Below are 16,181 nucleotides of genomic sequence, written 5' to 3'. Positions count from 1 at the left end.
TCGCCAAGGACGAGGAAAGACTTCCGCGAGCCGGCAGGACACGCCGCTCCCACAAGCCCCTCCCCCTCCGGGCGGAAGCAAGCAGCAGCCAGCCCGGCTTCGCCCTGATGACATCACAGACCAGGATTTTTTTTCAACACTTTTTCTTTAGATCACCCGCCTCCAGCAAAAGACTCCAATGCCATGTCTTTGATAAAACATTATCAAAACATGTTTTTAGAAATCAGGTCTAATCAGTCCAAGCCACGTCCCAGATTTTATGCCCCGCCCCCTAAGACTCAAGTACCGCCCCCGTCACAATTTTTTTCTTTTTTTCCGCCCACACAACCCCAGGTGGGGGATAAAGAAAAACATTTGGGACAATTTAAAGGGGAAGTTTCTGCCCCCCTCCTGTCCTCCCTCCGCCCAACCCTAGAGAGAGTTCCAGACCGCAGGGAGCGCGTCTGGTATCCGCCCCTTGAGGGGGGGGCTAGGGCTGGGAATTGTTCAGGTGGGGTGGCTCAGCATCACCATGCCAAGCCACAGCCTCCAGCACGGCCGCCACCACCAGTCTTTCGACCTGCCAAGCCACAGCCTCCAGCACGGCCACCACCACCGGTCTTTCGGCATGTCAAGCCGCAACCCCCAGCTAGGCCACCTCCACCTGCACCAGTAGCTGGCGCCAGGGCTAGCACCAGAGCCAAGGCTAGCACCAATAGCAGCACCACGGCTAGAACCACGGCTAGCTGCTCCGCAGCTAGCACCATGGCTAGCTGTACCACGGCTAGCACCTGTCGCAGCACCACGGCTAGCACCTGTCGCTGCACCACGGCTAGCACCTGTCGCTGCACCACGCCAAGACCCACCACGCCAAGTTCCGCGGCAGGCTCCAGTACCCGCACCACGCCTAGCCGCACCACGCCAAGCTCCGGTACCAGCTCCACGTCAAGTGCCGCCAGTCGCAGCTCCACGTCAAGTGCCGCCAGTCGCAGCGCCACGACGCCAAGACCCAAACCAAGACCAAGACCCGCCATGCCAAGACCAAGCACCGCCATGCCAAGACCAAGCACCGCCATGCCAAGACCAAGCACCGCCAAGCCAAGACCAAGATTTAAGCCAAGACCAAGATTTAAGCCAAGACCAAGACCCGCCATGCCAAGACCAAGACCAAGACCCGCCATGCCAAGACCAAGACCAAGACCAAGACCCGCCATGCCAAGACCAAGACCCGCCATGCCAAGACCAAGACCAAGACCCACGCCAAGACCAAGACCAAGACCTACGCCAAGACCAAGACCCACGCCAAGACCAAGACCCGCCGCCTGACGCGCCACGCCGAGCTTCGCCGCCTGACGTGCCACGCGGAGCTTCGCCGCCTGACGCGCCACGCCGAGCTTCGCCGCCTGACGCGCCACGCCGAGCTTCCACGCCTGCCACGATGACGACGCGCCTGCTTCCTCGTTGGCCACGGATATGGCCGCTACCTGATCGCCCGCCACGCCAAGTGCGCCCACCTCCCAGTCGGCCACGGATGTGGCCCGTCCCGGGTCGCCCACCTCGCCTGCTGCAGCGGCGTTCCACTCGCCGCCGCCACATGACTATGCCTCGGTGGATTCGGGGCCACTTGGTCTGGCGACCCACCGCCATGTCCCCCTCCCGCCCTCCCATGACTCTTGTTAATTTTTTTTCTTTTTGGACATCTGGTATCTGTCCGTAAGGGGGGTTCTGTCATGTCTGTGTGATCATGTTTTTGTTATGTTCGGTTTTGTTTTTGGACTTTTTGTGCACTTTTGTTTTGTCACCATAGCAACCATTAGTTTTCACCTGTCACGTCACGCACCTGTTTCACGTTTTGAGTCACGCACCTGCTTTCACTAATCATGTCTATAGTATTTAAGTTCATTGTTTTCAGTTTGTCGTTCTGACGACATCCTCACATTTATGCTCTGTACATTTCTGACACTTGTTTTCATGTCCATCCTTCATGCTGCTACTTTTGTCCAAGCCAAGTAAGTTTTTATTTATTAATGCTATAGTCTTTTGGTTTCATAGTTTGTTCTCCGCCACTGTGCGCGCTTTTCGTTTGATATATTAAATAAATCATGTACTCACATTCCCGTCTCGCCCGAGCCAACTTTCCGTTGCCTCCCGGAAAAGCTAACACCCAAGACCAAGTCATGACAGTCTCCCACCGTGGTTACAGTGAAGCCAAGAGGTAAAAAACGCTTCATCATATTCTGGTACGGCAAAAAAAGCGTGTTACCCGAAGTCGCACACGCCCCCTTGGCATCACACCGCGCCACCACAGGGGGGCCCGCCCCACCATTGAAAAGGACTGCATTAAGGTGAGGTAAGTTCATGGAAAGTTTTACTGCACATAACCACTACCAACTGATCCCAAACAACACACAGATCATTGTTATTTTTTAAGATATAGATCGATGCGTTTTTTTAATATATATATATATATATATATATATATATATATATATATATATATATATATATATATATATATATATATATATATATATATATATACATACACATATACATACACATATACATATACATGTATATAGTAAAGGCCAAAAGTTTTTTTTTAATGTGTTTTCTTTATTTTCATGATTATTTGCATTAAATGACTATTTACAAAGTTATGGTACTCCCGTACAATAAAGTAATGTCCGATCACTACCTTATAAAAGTTGAAATTCTGACTCAGCTTCAACATAAATGCTGTCACAACTACGACTCTATTGATAACCTCACTAACAACTTTAACGACACCCTGCGCGACGCCTTTGATAGTATAGCACCACTAAAGCTAAAAAAGGCCAATAAAAGGCGTAGTTCACAGCATAAACCAGAGCTCTTAAACTATCATGTAGAAAGCTAGAACGCAAATGGGGTGCGACTAAACTTGAAGGTTTGCATCAAGCATGGAGTCCATCCATCCATTTTCTACCGCTTGTCCCTTTTCGGGTCGCGGGGGGTCGCTGGAGCCTATCTCAGCTGCATTTGGGCGGTAGGCGGGGTACACCCTGGACAAGTCGCCACCTCATCACAGGGCCAACACAGATAGACAGACAACATTCACACTCACATTCACACACTAGGGCCAATTTAGTGTTGCCAATCAACCTATCCCCAGGTGCATGTTTTTGGAAGTGGGAGGAAGCCGGAGTACCTAGAGGGAACCCACACAGAACATGCAAACTACACACAGAAATCCCGAGCCCGGGATTTAACTCAGGACTACTCAGGACCTTCGTATTGTGAGGCAGATGCACTAACCCCTCTGACACCGTGCTGCCAAGCATGGAGTGATAGTTTAATAACTTATTACCTTAGCTAAAACCAATTACTACTCCAATCTCATCCGCCTCTAAAAAACAATCTTAAATATTTGTTCAATACGGTAGCATTACAAACCCAACAAGGGACTCCTCCCAGTAGCTCCACCCACTCGGCTGATGACTTTATGAAATTCTTTACTAAGAAAATTTAACTTATTAGAAAGGAGATTAAAGATAACCCGTCCCAGCTCCAATTGGGTTCTTTTAACACAGATACAATTGTATGTACGACGGATATTGCTCTCCAAAATAATCTCTCTCTTTTGGAAGAAATAACATTAGAGGAACTCCTGCGACTTGTAAATGTGACAAAACAAACAACATGTTTACTTGACCCACTTCCTGGGAAACCTATCAAGGAGCTGTTTGTAATATTAGGACCATCAGTGCTAAATATTATTACCTTAATCACTTCCCTCTGGTATAGTCCCCCACGCATTCAAAAAAGCGGTTATTCATCCTCTGCTCAAAAGACCTAACCTCGATCCTGACCTCATGGTAAAACTACGGCCGGTGTCCCACCTTCCCTTTATCTCGAAAATCCTCGAAAAAATTGCTGCACAGTAGCTTAATGAACACTTAACGTCCAACAATCTCTGTGAACCCTTTCAGTCCGGTTTCAGGGCAAATCACTCTACAGAGACAGCCCTCGCAAAATGATTTAATGATCTATTGCTAACTATGGATGCTGATGTGTCATCCATCTTGCTGCTACTTGATCTCACCGCTCCTTTCGATACCATCGATCATAACATTCTACTAGAACGTCTCAAAACACGTATTGGTATGTCAGACTTAGCCTTTTTTTGGTTTAACTCCTATCTTACTGACAGGATGCAGTGCGTCTCCCATAACAATGTGACCTCGGAGTATATTAAGGTGCGGAGTTCCACAGGGTTTGGTTCTTGGCCCTGCACTCTTCAGCATCTATCTGCTGCCGCTAGGTGACATCATATGCAAATACAGCTTTCACTGTTATGCTGATGACACCGTAACTCTACATGGCTCTAAAGCTGACCAACACGCCAGATTGTAGTCACCTGGAGGCGTGTCTAAATGAAATTAAACAGTGGATGTCCAGCAATTGTATGCATCTTAACGCTAAGAAAAAGGAAATGTTGATTATCGGCCCTGCTAGACACGACACCTATTTAACAATACCACCGTAACATTTAACAACAAAACAATTACACAAAGCGACTCGGTAAAGAATGTCGGTATTATCTTTGACCCTACTCTGTAATTTGAGTCACACATTAAGAGTGTGACTAAAACAGACTCCTTTCACCTCCGTAATATCGCTAAAATTCGTCCCATTTTGTCCACCATCAACGCTGAAATCATTATTCATGCGTTCGTTACGTCTTGTCTCGATTACTGTAACATATTATTTTTGGGTCTCCCTATGTCTAGCATTAAAAGATTACAGTTGGTACAAAATGCGGCTGCTAGACTTTTGACAAGAACAAGAAAGTTTGATCATGTTACGCCTATACTGGCTCACCTGCACTGGCTTCCTGTGCTCTTAAGATGCGACTTTAAGGTTTTACTACTTACGTATAAAATACTCAACGGTCTAGCTCCATCCTATCTTGCTGATTGTATTGTACCATATGTCCCGGCCAGAAATCTGCGTTCAAAGAACTCCGGCTTATGAGTGAGTCTGCGGGCTTTAGAGCGTATTCTATTCGGGCTCCAGTACTCTGGAATGCCCTAGCAGTAACAGTTAGAGATGCTACCTCAGTAAAACATAATTGTATTCATGAGCCTTTAAATAGACCGTTTTTTTAGACGAGTTGATCTGCCGTCTCCCTTTTATGCCCTGCCCCCCTCTCCTGCGCAGAAAGGTTATCAGGTGACCACGAATCAGCCTCCACGGAGGACCCGCTAGCTGTTCCAAGTCGAGACCCGGGGTGTACCACTCCTCTGTGCATCAGTTAGTGACGTCTCTGCGCTGCTGACATGTCTCCATTCAAGATGATCCCCTACTTGCCTCCCAATGGACTGGTCTTTCACATTATAAAGTCGGGACCCAGGATGGAGCACTCCTTATGCATCAGTTGGTGACATCTCGGCACTGTGCAAGCCCCACTATAGACTAAACTCTCACATTATTAACCGTATCGACTCAGCATCCATTGCACTGGTCACCTGGGGAGGGGGTCCCTTCTAAGGTTTCTCATTGGGCCCATTGGGTTGAGTTTTTTCTTGCCCTGATGTGGGATCTGAGCCGAGGATGTCGTTGTGGCTTGTGCAGCCCTTTGAGACATTTATGATTAAGGGCTGTGTAAGTAAACTTTGATTGATTGATTGTTTGATTGATTTAGAACACAACATCATAAAAAAGTATTACAGCATCAGGCAAACTTTGCATAAAAACATTGAGTCGAGCAGAGACACATGACAAAAATGAGAACTGAATTAAAAAATTCTAATGCACTTTAAAGTAGCTTGTTACGGCTATGATGTGTACTTGCCAAAAATGGTTATTTGAGACACAAAATATTGGGTCCTGCATATAAACAAACCATATTTTGTTTTGATATACAGTAGCAGCAGGCAAGAAACAATGACAGGCTTATGCACATCCACTTTGGAATGTAAAAACAAACTACGCTGTTAAGATTGCTCTTTGTTTCAAGCACCAGAAAGTCAACATTTGCAGCACATTTCAGATCTGGTTAATGCAACATTGCAAATCTCCAAGTACTTGAGGAAACCTCAACACAGTGTGTGTTTGTTCCACTGCATGTGGAATAAATTCAGAGTAAAAAATAGCTCGACTGGCAGTGTTCAGAGTGGTGTGTTTGATTGTCTACCTGGGAAACAAGAGGGTGGAGCGTGTTCCCAGTGGACTGACGAGATGAATGGCCAGCTTTCCTCTCTGGTTGTGCAGGAGAGTGAGACGAGCTTGAACGTGCTCCAGAGAGCTGACGTAGTTGGGCCGCCCCCAGCAGGCATCAATGCTCTTACTGAACACCAGCTTGCTACCGATATCTCTGCAGATTTAAGGACACAGTTGGATCTTGTGTGTCTGCATAAACCTTTTCCATACTTTAAGGGAAGTGGGGCATAGTGACTGATGGGCTCACTCCTCACCTTGGTTCTGTGAGCATGGTGTGATTACACCGGTGCTGGAGCCCCACTCTGGTCCAGTTCTTTGCTAAAGCCACCATTGCTCCGGCATCCAGAAGACCATAACCGTAGGAATGACTCACTGTGGGAAGAAAACAATGAGCTGTGTCTTTCTGACGTCCCTTTTGAATTAATCAGAATGGGTCGTTTATTCCAGACCATTGATTTGCTGAGACGAGTGAGAAGAATCGAGTGTTGAAGAATACTGACTGAGCATATAAAACACAAAAAAATTGCAAGAGGACATAATTTAGGGAAGATACAAGCAATGTTTGCTTTGCTTCAGCTAGTTGTGATGTTTGTGCTTCCAATTCTCAATTCAAGCGTATACTAAAAGGAATCATTTGTTTATATCATGACAAACACAGATCTGTAATAAGATAGTGATTGGTTGAAGGGTCCCAGATTAAACTCTCCTGTCAACTGAGGCTTTGGGGTAGAATAATTCCCTTCATTAGTTTGCTCTCTATTCTGTCATCAATGGTGTGCGCGTGAATGTGTGTGTGTGTACCACTGAGTTTTATTCAGAGGTCAAAATGTGTGTATGCATATGTAAAGGAATTACAAACCCCGTTTCCATATGAATTGGGAAATTGTGTTAGATGTAAATATAAACGGAATACAATGATTTGCTAATCATTTTCAACCCATATTCAATTGAATATGCTACAAAGACAAGATATTTGATGTTCAAACTCATAAACTTTATATTTTTTTTGCAAATAATAATTAACTTAGAATTTCATGGCTGCAACACGTTCAAAAGTAGTTGGGAAAGGGCATGTTCACCACTGTGTTACATGGCCTTTCCTTTTAACAACACTCAGTAAACGTTTGGGAACTGAGGAGACACATATTTTAAGCTTCTCAGGTGGAATCCTTTCCCATTCTTGCTTGATGTACAGCTTAAGTTGTTCAACAGTCTGGGGGTCTCCGTTGTGGTATTTTAGGCTTCATAATGCGCCACACATTTTCAATGGGAGACAGGTCTGGACTACAGGCAGGCCAGTCTAGTACCCGCACTCTTTTACTATGAAGCCACGTTGATGTAACACGTGACTTGGCATTGTCTTGCTGAAATAAGCAGGGGCGTCTATGGTAATTTAATTGAAATGTGGACTCGTCAGACCACAGAACACTTATTTCACTTCAAGATCAGCACTGTGTGAGAACATTTTAACAAGAAATGGGCAACAAATTATGTTAGTATCTGCTTTTAAATATTTAGGATTTTTAATTGATGACCACTTGAGTTTTAAGGAGCACATTCAGTATGTTGTAAAAAAACTGAAACTTTTACTGGGATTTTATTATAGAAACAAGTCTTGCTTTTCTTTTACTGTGAAACAGAAATTGGTGGAAACAACCTTTTTACCTGTTATTGACTATGGAGATGTGTTGTACATGAATGATACTGCTGGTTGTCTCCACAAGCTGGATAGTGTGTACCACGGGGCACTAAGATTCATCACCAACTGCGCTCCCCTTACTCACCATTGTGTGTTATACTCAATGGTTAACGGGACATCTTTACGTGCTCGACGCCTCAATCATTGGTATGTTTTCATCAACAAAACCATTCTGGGTATCACTCCATCTTATCTGTCTTGTCTTTTAACAAAGAAACAAGGAAGTCACAATCTTCGTTCAATGAATGTTCTGCAATTTGTCGTCCCCAAAGTAAGAACTGAACTGGGCAAGAAAGCATTTAGGTTTTCAGCACCGAAGGCTTGGAATAACCTACAATCGAATATTAAACTTCAAACCCTAGTTACGTTGAATGAGTTTAAAGCTTCTGTGAAAGGACTGCAGTCTACCTTGTCTGTATGCACATGTGTCATGTGAGCAAGTTTTAATGTTGTAAATGTGATGTTTTATGTATTTGTTTACTGTTTTTAATGTAACCTTGCTGCTGCCCTCTTGGCCAGGTCTCCGTTGGAAAAGAGATCTTTGATCTCAATGGGATTTTACCTGGTTAAATAAAGGCTAATAATAATAATAATCCACTTTGTATCAGTCCATCTTAGATGAGCTCAGGCCCAGCGAAGCCGACGGCGTTTCTGGGTGTTGTTGATAAACAGTTTTCGCCTTGCATAGGAGAGTTTTAACTTGCACTTACAGATGTAGCGACCAACTGTAGTTACTGACAGTGGGTTTCTGAAGTGTTCCTGAGCCCATGTGGTGATATCCTTTACACACTGATGTCGCTTGTTGCTGCAGTACAGCCTGAGGGATCGAAGGTCACGGGCTTAGCTGCTTACGTGCAGTGATTTCTCCAGATTCTTTGAACCCTTTGATGATATTACGAACCGTAGATGGTAAAATCCCTAAATTCCTTGCAATAGCTGGTTGAGAAAGGTTTTTCTTAAACTGTTCAACAATTTGCTCACGCATTTGTTGACAAAGTGGTGACCCTCGCCCCATCCTTGTTTGTGAATGACTGAGCATTTCATGGAATCTACTTTTATACCCAATCATGGCACCCACCTGTTCCCAATTTGCCTGTTCACCTGTGGGATGTTCCAAATAAGTGTTTAATGAGCATTCCTCAACTGTATCAGTATTTATTGCCACCTTTCCCAACTTCTTTGTCACGTGTTGCTGGCATCAAATTCTAAAGTTAATGATTATTTGCAAAAAAAAAAAGTTTATCAGTTTGAACATCAAATATGTTGTCTTTGTAGCATATTCAACTGAATATGGGTTGAAAAAGATTTACAAATCATTGTATTCCGTTTATATTTACATCTAACACAATTTCCCAACTCATATGGAAACGGGGTTTGTAATCATAAACCAAGACTTATCAACTGTGAAGAAATTTCACGAGTACCTTCTCCCATTTCTGCTGTTTTTATTTCTACAATGTGCCACGAACCAACAAATAACGAGTTACAAGCTGAAAATGGCCCCTGGGCCCAAAATGTACGTGCCCCTTCTTTTATAGCTCGTTGTCAGGGTTGAGTGTGTGATGTCAACTGTGTGAGCAACAGCAACTCTCATCGACTATTTAGCTTCCTAGTATATCGGGGGTGAACACTGGTGTTGAAAGAAAAGAGGAGTGTAATTGCAGCTGAAACTAATTGATGCGTTACAACAGTCACTTTTACTGCAAATGTTGCTCCAAAATCTGAGGTGTTTACGCCCTTTGACCAAGTCGTATACACACAGAAAATATTGTACTGTCGCCGACCAATCAAAGGTTTTACCGTAGTGCTAAGCCAAGTTAGATATTTTGGAGGTTGACGTCAAGCTACACAGTCCCGACGTAATGGGCGCCCACAGAGTTAGCCGTGCCCGCCATTGGCTGGAAGCTGTTTCTTTTTATGTATTTATTTATTAATTTTTTACATCAGAGCAGGTAATATTAAGACTACTAATAATCAAAACAAACGCACATTGACTAAGATGATAACACATGTATCTGAAATGTTAGTTAACGTATAACAATCATATCTAATTTACTCTTGTAGATGGGTGGGACAAGTTTGAAATATATCCAATCACAGCTCTTTAACAGGGGTTAGTTATGAACGAGAGCCAGTCAGATGCTTTCCCTTGCGAGATGAGGAAGTCACTGGCAAAAACAAAATGTCTGGGTTTAACATGTTCCACATGGTAATATGCGTACACCTGGGAGAAAGTGAAGAGGACACATTTCATTAAAAAGTTATATCGCAATATATATTGCAGCCTCTTGCGATAATGATATATATCCCAATATATTATTTGCTATACAAATGATAGTAGAAAACAACACTCCTATTTATTTATTCTCTGCTGATGTATGCGGTAACATATGGTTGAATTATTTTGTCAAAATCATTATTAATGAACTGTTCATATATACTTTCTGCTATAACGTTGTTCTATATACACGTCTGTTAAAACGTAATAAGCACTTATTCTTCTGTTATTTCAATAATTTACATTAGTTTTGTGTGATACTATACATTTGGGTATCAATCCAAGACCAAATAATTACAGGGGCAGTATTGGTCACACCAATGCTAATACAGATACTTTAAATTTTCTAGATTATTGAAAGAATAAAGTTTTGATCGCAATTATAAACAGACAATAACACACAACGGCAGGGTAACAATATGAATTGTGGGACCTATTTCCTGAGTTTGTAAACAGTAACAAACACGACACATTATTTTTTGATAATAAAAACTATTGATCTTACCACTATAGTATCGTCCATATATTGATATTATACTTGGTGTCGTTACTGTCGATATTTTCATCGTTCCAACGACCTGTTTACATTTAAAAACTCTAGCTCAGTGATTAGCATATCTTCATACGGTGTGTAGTATAGCATTTTTAGCTATTTTTAATCATCCAGTGATAATGGTACTTATTAAAAAACAGTTTATTTGCCGCCATGGATGTGAGGATTGCTGACTTTAAAGTGGCATTGCACTATGTATATTACACAAGAATATTACAGTCAGTTAAGGGCGTTTGTCTCTGTCTAATCTGCGGGACACAGCTAGAATATCATTATCACGATATAACGATAGTATTAAAAGTGTCAATACCTGGACTGTGAGGGTTTTGTTTTCCCGAGATGCAAGTAAAGCTGGATCGGACATGGCTTGGAGGTGAGTACCGTATTTTTCGGACTATAAGTCGCAGTTTTTTTCATAGTTTGGCCGGGCTCCAGTGCGACTTATATATGTTTTTTTCCATTTTTATTATGCATTTTGGGCAGGTGCGACTTATACTCCGGTGCGACTTATACTCCGAAAAATACGGTACATATTTATTTATAACACTAACAAGGAACAAGGAAGCAAACAAAAGGCGCGCACAATGGTTGAGAACAAACTTGACTAATGAAAACAAAAGACTAGCACAAAGGCAATTAACTATGAACACGAAACAAAAACACTTACTGTGGCATGGCATGAACCATGAACTATGGTAAACAGGAATATCATGGGTAGCAGTAGTATGGATGGATAGATAGATAATGTCACCAGCACGAACAACAGAAACAGACCGGCTTAAATAGCAGTGACATGATCAGTGAAAACAGGTGCGTGACTCAAAACGTGAAACAGGTGCATGACATGACAGGTGAAATCTAATGGGTTGCTATGGTGACAAAACAAACAAAAGTGCACAAAGAGTCCAAAAACAAAACCGAACATGACTAAAACAAAACATGATCACACAGACATGACAAAAAGCTCTATTGTCGGCCAAATTTATATCATTTATATCGTCTATATCCCACAACTCTACTGTCGGATTCACACCTACTGTAGGGGTAATTTACAGTCTTCAATAACACTTGTTTTTGGACTGTGGCAGCAGAGAGAGAACCCACACTACCACAGAGAGAACATGCAAACACAAAACTTCAGCTGATATTCCAACAATACTAACCACCCAACCTTTGTACTGCATGGATAACATTGCAAACAATTTGATTATTTTGTGTATTGATATGATCAATCGACAACCAATTGCTCTACCTCTGCGTCCCACACCGTTCGTCCTCCAGTCTCCCGCGCTGAGGTTTTTGGGCCTGGCCGTTCTAACCACCAAGTGCTGCATGTCCCTCCAGGTGAGGTTCATACTGGGGAGAAGGGACAAGAGCAGACTAATCCGTCTTTGTGTCACCTAGCAGTGGAAGGTGTAAACTCAGTCCACATTGCACGCATTATGAGAGCTGTCAGATTTCGCTGACCTCTGACTGCACAATAAAAGAAATGTAAGGAGCTGTGGGATATGAAAAAAGGTTAGAAATCTGTGGGCACCATTGAAATACGATCCAGTACATTTCTAGAATGTTACAGCAAGGTACAGAAAAGGCCCTGAGGACTAGGTCAGTTAACCATGACAAAGCTCCAGGTTCACATTACAGTTTTAACACTGGTGTAAAACAGGAGCATTAAAGTTCAGTGACCACAGTAAAATATTTGATACCAAGGAGGAGAAATATGTCTAGACCTCTTTGTAATGACTGTTGTTACTAAGTTGCTGGGTCGTCATATAAGGTCATCTTCCACACTGTCGAAACCCTACTTAATGTTTAAAACACAAAGTAGATTAATTAAAAATGCCTGACAGAAAGGTAATGCTGGTGAAAGGCTGACAAAAATAGAATTGCACTGTGCCACGTCAGCTTTCATATCTTACACCCTCTCATGTTTTTAATGGACACCATTGGCCATCATTTCAATGTCACCACAGTGAGTGGTGAAAGGGGAAATAATAAAGTAATGGAACAGCAGAAAGCAAAAACACACTCCCCTGTAAACGAAAATCCATCTGTCATGCAGAGCAAATTCATAGATGAGATTACCGAGTGATAAACTACTTTCCTGTCACAGATGACAGTGTGGAGTCCTAACCAGGAGACCAGAGTTTGAAAAACCGTCTTTACGCGAAGCACTGACAAAAACAAACCACAGACATGACCTTTAAGTAAAGCACCCCCACATGGTCCTTGGACAGTACTTGGTCCCTGCTTGGACATAAATTAATACATTTGAAAAGGAACACGTGTTTTTCAACAAGACCTTTGTCGTCACCAATGCAAGCTTTCTTATGTTAAATTTAGAATTGTATATGCTCCACATTTATTTATCATTGACACCTGATCAATGCCAATTAGTGTACCTGGTAATATCTACTGAAACTGCAGCAGCTCTTCCCTTAAACTTTTTGAAAAATGTTTCAACATTTAGTCCCAACAACTACTCAACTCACCTCAACTAAAATAACATGTTCTATAAACAAGTAAAACACTGGTTAGTCTTTTGAATACATTCACAAATAAGAATCCAAATAAAAAAAGGGATGTGGCTAGTTGCACAAGCCCAAATCTGATTTTTACATTTTGAGTGGGTCTTCTTCTTCTTCAATATAACAGTGGACTAAATTGTTTAGTATTGGGCTAAACAAATTTGGCCAGGAATATATATATATATATATATATATATATATATATATATATATATATATATATATAGGAATATATACAAGAATATATTCCGCAGGATCGAACCCAGGACCTTCGTATTGTGAGGCAGTCGCATTAACCCCTCTGCGCCGTGCTGATTACAAAGCTGATGTCATAAAAATTTTTACCGGCCCAAATACAATTATTGGTGTTTACGGCTGTCACTCACCCTGTCTTATCAACACGTACGCGCAGGGAGTGCGTGCACGCATACAAAAACAGTCCAAGAGAAGCAATGAACAATTTGCAGTCTTGTTGTTGTTTTGATAAAATATACATTCAATGACAACGGTATTTATCCAAATTGCTATTATTAGCTAACAACACTTAAAGCTCCTGAGTCTGCATATGTTACGTCATTATGTACAAGAAGCCGTGAAAGGGCGAGATGTATTGTGTAAAATACATTGGAAAGTTAGCGCCCTCTAGGCCTTTGTGTAAATGTTGCAAACAGCCCCTTTAAGAATAATTACACTGGAACCAATAAGATGTGATAAACAAAGATTACTGTACTGTGTTAATGATTATTTCAGAGGTGTCAATTTCAATTAGAAGTAATGAAGGAAGACGCTTTGCTCTCCTCTAGCAAAAACAGCATTTTACAGTCTTTGCAAATTGCATTTTTACAATCTGGGGACTAAACTTTTGGAAATAATTCTACACAATGAACATATTGAGCTTGAGCGATCAAGCTCAAGTCAATGCAGTCAAGTCAATGCACGTCTGATCAATAAATCAGATATCCCTATTTAAAAAAACCCCAATAGGTTTATTTATCTAACACAAAACAAACAATTTAAGTGTGAACAATATCTGAGACTGGTAGAGCAAAAGCAAAAGATGCATAAATAATCTTCAACTTGTGCCTTTCTATGTTAGATAACCTTTGAAATCAGTCATTTTCCTAAACAATAAAGACCAACTGAAAATCTAGCTGGCAGACACATATCTGCTAAGTGATCATTGAATCAATCAACACAATCACTTCAATCAATTGTATTTTGGCCTGATATGATAGCTGTGCTGCAAGTACCAAACATTTGACATTTTGTTCATATCTGTATTTGCTGTGATAAAGTGTGCCTGTGGAAAACAGTGTGAGATCATCAGGGAGTTAAGCCAAAAAAAGTAATTTATTTGCTATTATGAGAAGTAGGAGCTATATGTAGATAGGAATCTTAAGCATAAGATATGAGAAAAGATCATCCATAATGGAACTGCTGAGTAATATATTTTTAGGGAGTTAGGGAGCATTCACTGGTTTAAAGGCCTACTGAAACCCACTACTACCGACCACGCAGTCTGATAGTTTATATATCAATGATGAAATCTTAACATTGCAACACATGCCATTAGCTTACTAAAGTGCAATTTTAAATTTTGCGCGAAATATCCTGCTGAAAACGTCTCGGTATGATGACGCCGGCACGTGACGTCACGGATTGTAGAGGACATTTTGGGACAGCATGGTGGCCAGCTATCAAGTCGTCTGTTTTCATCTCAAAATTCCACAGTATTCTGGACATCTGTGTTGGTGAATCTTTTGCAATTTGTTCAATGACCAATGGAGACAGCAAAGAAAAAAGCTGTAGGTGGGAAGCGGTGTATTGCGGCCGACTGCAGCAACAACACAAACACAGCCGGTGTTTCATTGTTTACATTCCCGGAAGATGACAGTCAAGCTTTACCATTGCCCTGTGGAGAACTGGGACAAGAGAGACTCTTACCAGGAGGACTTTGAGTAGGATGCACAGACGCTGTACCGTGAGTACGCATGCAGCTGCGGCTTCCAAACATTTGATCGCTTGCCCGTACGTGCGTGCCGCTATGTACATGTCATGTACATAACTTTGGGGAAATATATGTGCTGTATGAACTTTGGGGAGGTGAACAGTACTTTGGGCTGTGGGATTGAGTGTGTTGTGCAGGTGTTTGAGTTGTATTGGCGGGTTATATGGACGGGAGGGGGGAGGCGTTTGTTATGCCGGATTAATTTGTGGCATATTAAATATAAGCCTGGTTGTGTTGTGGCTAATAGAGTATATATATGTCTTTTGTTTATTTACTGTTTTAGTCATTCCCAGCTGAATATCAGGTCCCACCCGCCTCTCACAGCATCTTCCCTATCTGAATCGCTCCCACTGCCCTCTAGTCCTTCACTCTCACTTTCCTCATCCACAAATCTTTCATCCTCGCTCAAATTAATGGGGAAATCGTCGCTTTCTCGGTCCAAATCGCTCTCGCTGCTGGTGGCCATGATTGTAAACAATGTGCGGATGTGAGGAGCTCCACAACCTGTGACGTCACGCGCATATCGTCTGCTACTTCCGGTAGAGGCAAGGCTTTTTTATCAGCGACCAAAAGTTGCGAACTTTATCGTCGATGTCCTTTCAGCAAAAATATGGCAATATCGCGAAATGATCAAGTATGACACATAGAATGGACCTGCTATCCCTGTTTAAATAAGAAAATCGCATTTCAGTAGGCCTTTAAGATATCACCACCGACTGTAAGATATTATGTCTGCACAGGCTAAAGTTTCTACTTTGTCTGGCTAATTAACTGATTATAAAAAGCTTCTGGGCGAGGATTTAGGTTTGTTTCGTCTCTCATGGTGCGCAGACATAGTCACAGACCCTACAGTGCTGCACCCTAAATGAGGTTATAGATCAAATCCTACACCATTCGAATGGCCACAAGGCGAGCTCTTTGGCTGTAAAAAG

The 16,181-nt window shown here is 42.2% G+C and overlaps 1 protein-coding gene across 2 annotated transcripts in view; it reads right to left on the bottom strand.

Moving 5' to 3' along the window:
• furinb (furin (paired basic amino acid cleaving enzyme) b) overlaps positions 1-16,181 on the bottom strand; it is a 187,729-nt gene that overhangs the window by 16,046 nt on the left and 155,502 nt on the right. For both annotated transcript variants that reach the window (XM_061969958.1, XM_061969959.2), the window contains 3 exons: positions 11,966-12,069; positions 6,438-6,555; positions 6,158-6,337 (listed from right to left, as the gene is read on the bottom strand). In XM_061969958.1, coding sequence (XP_061825942.1) covers positions 6,158-6,337; positions 6,438-6,555; positions 11,966-12,069 — 402 coding nt within the window. The remainder of the gene's footprint in view (positions 1-6,157; positions 6,338-6,437; positions 6,556-11,965; positions 12,070-16,181) is intronic.

The sequence above is a fragment of the Nerophis lumbriciformis genome, linkage group LG10 (genome assembly GCF_033978685.3).
Source record: "Nerophis lumbriciformis linkage group LG10, RoL_Nlum_v2.1, whole genome shotgun sequence".
Taxonomy (NCBI): domain Eukaryota; kingdom Metazoa; phylum Chordata; class Actinopteri; order Syngnathiformes; family Syngnathidae; genus Nerophis; species Nerophis lumbriciformis.
The sequence above is the reverse complement of the archived record's forward strand: the minus strand, read 5'-3'. Positions and strand labels throughout refer to the sequence as shown.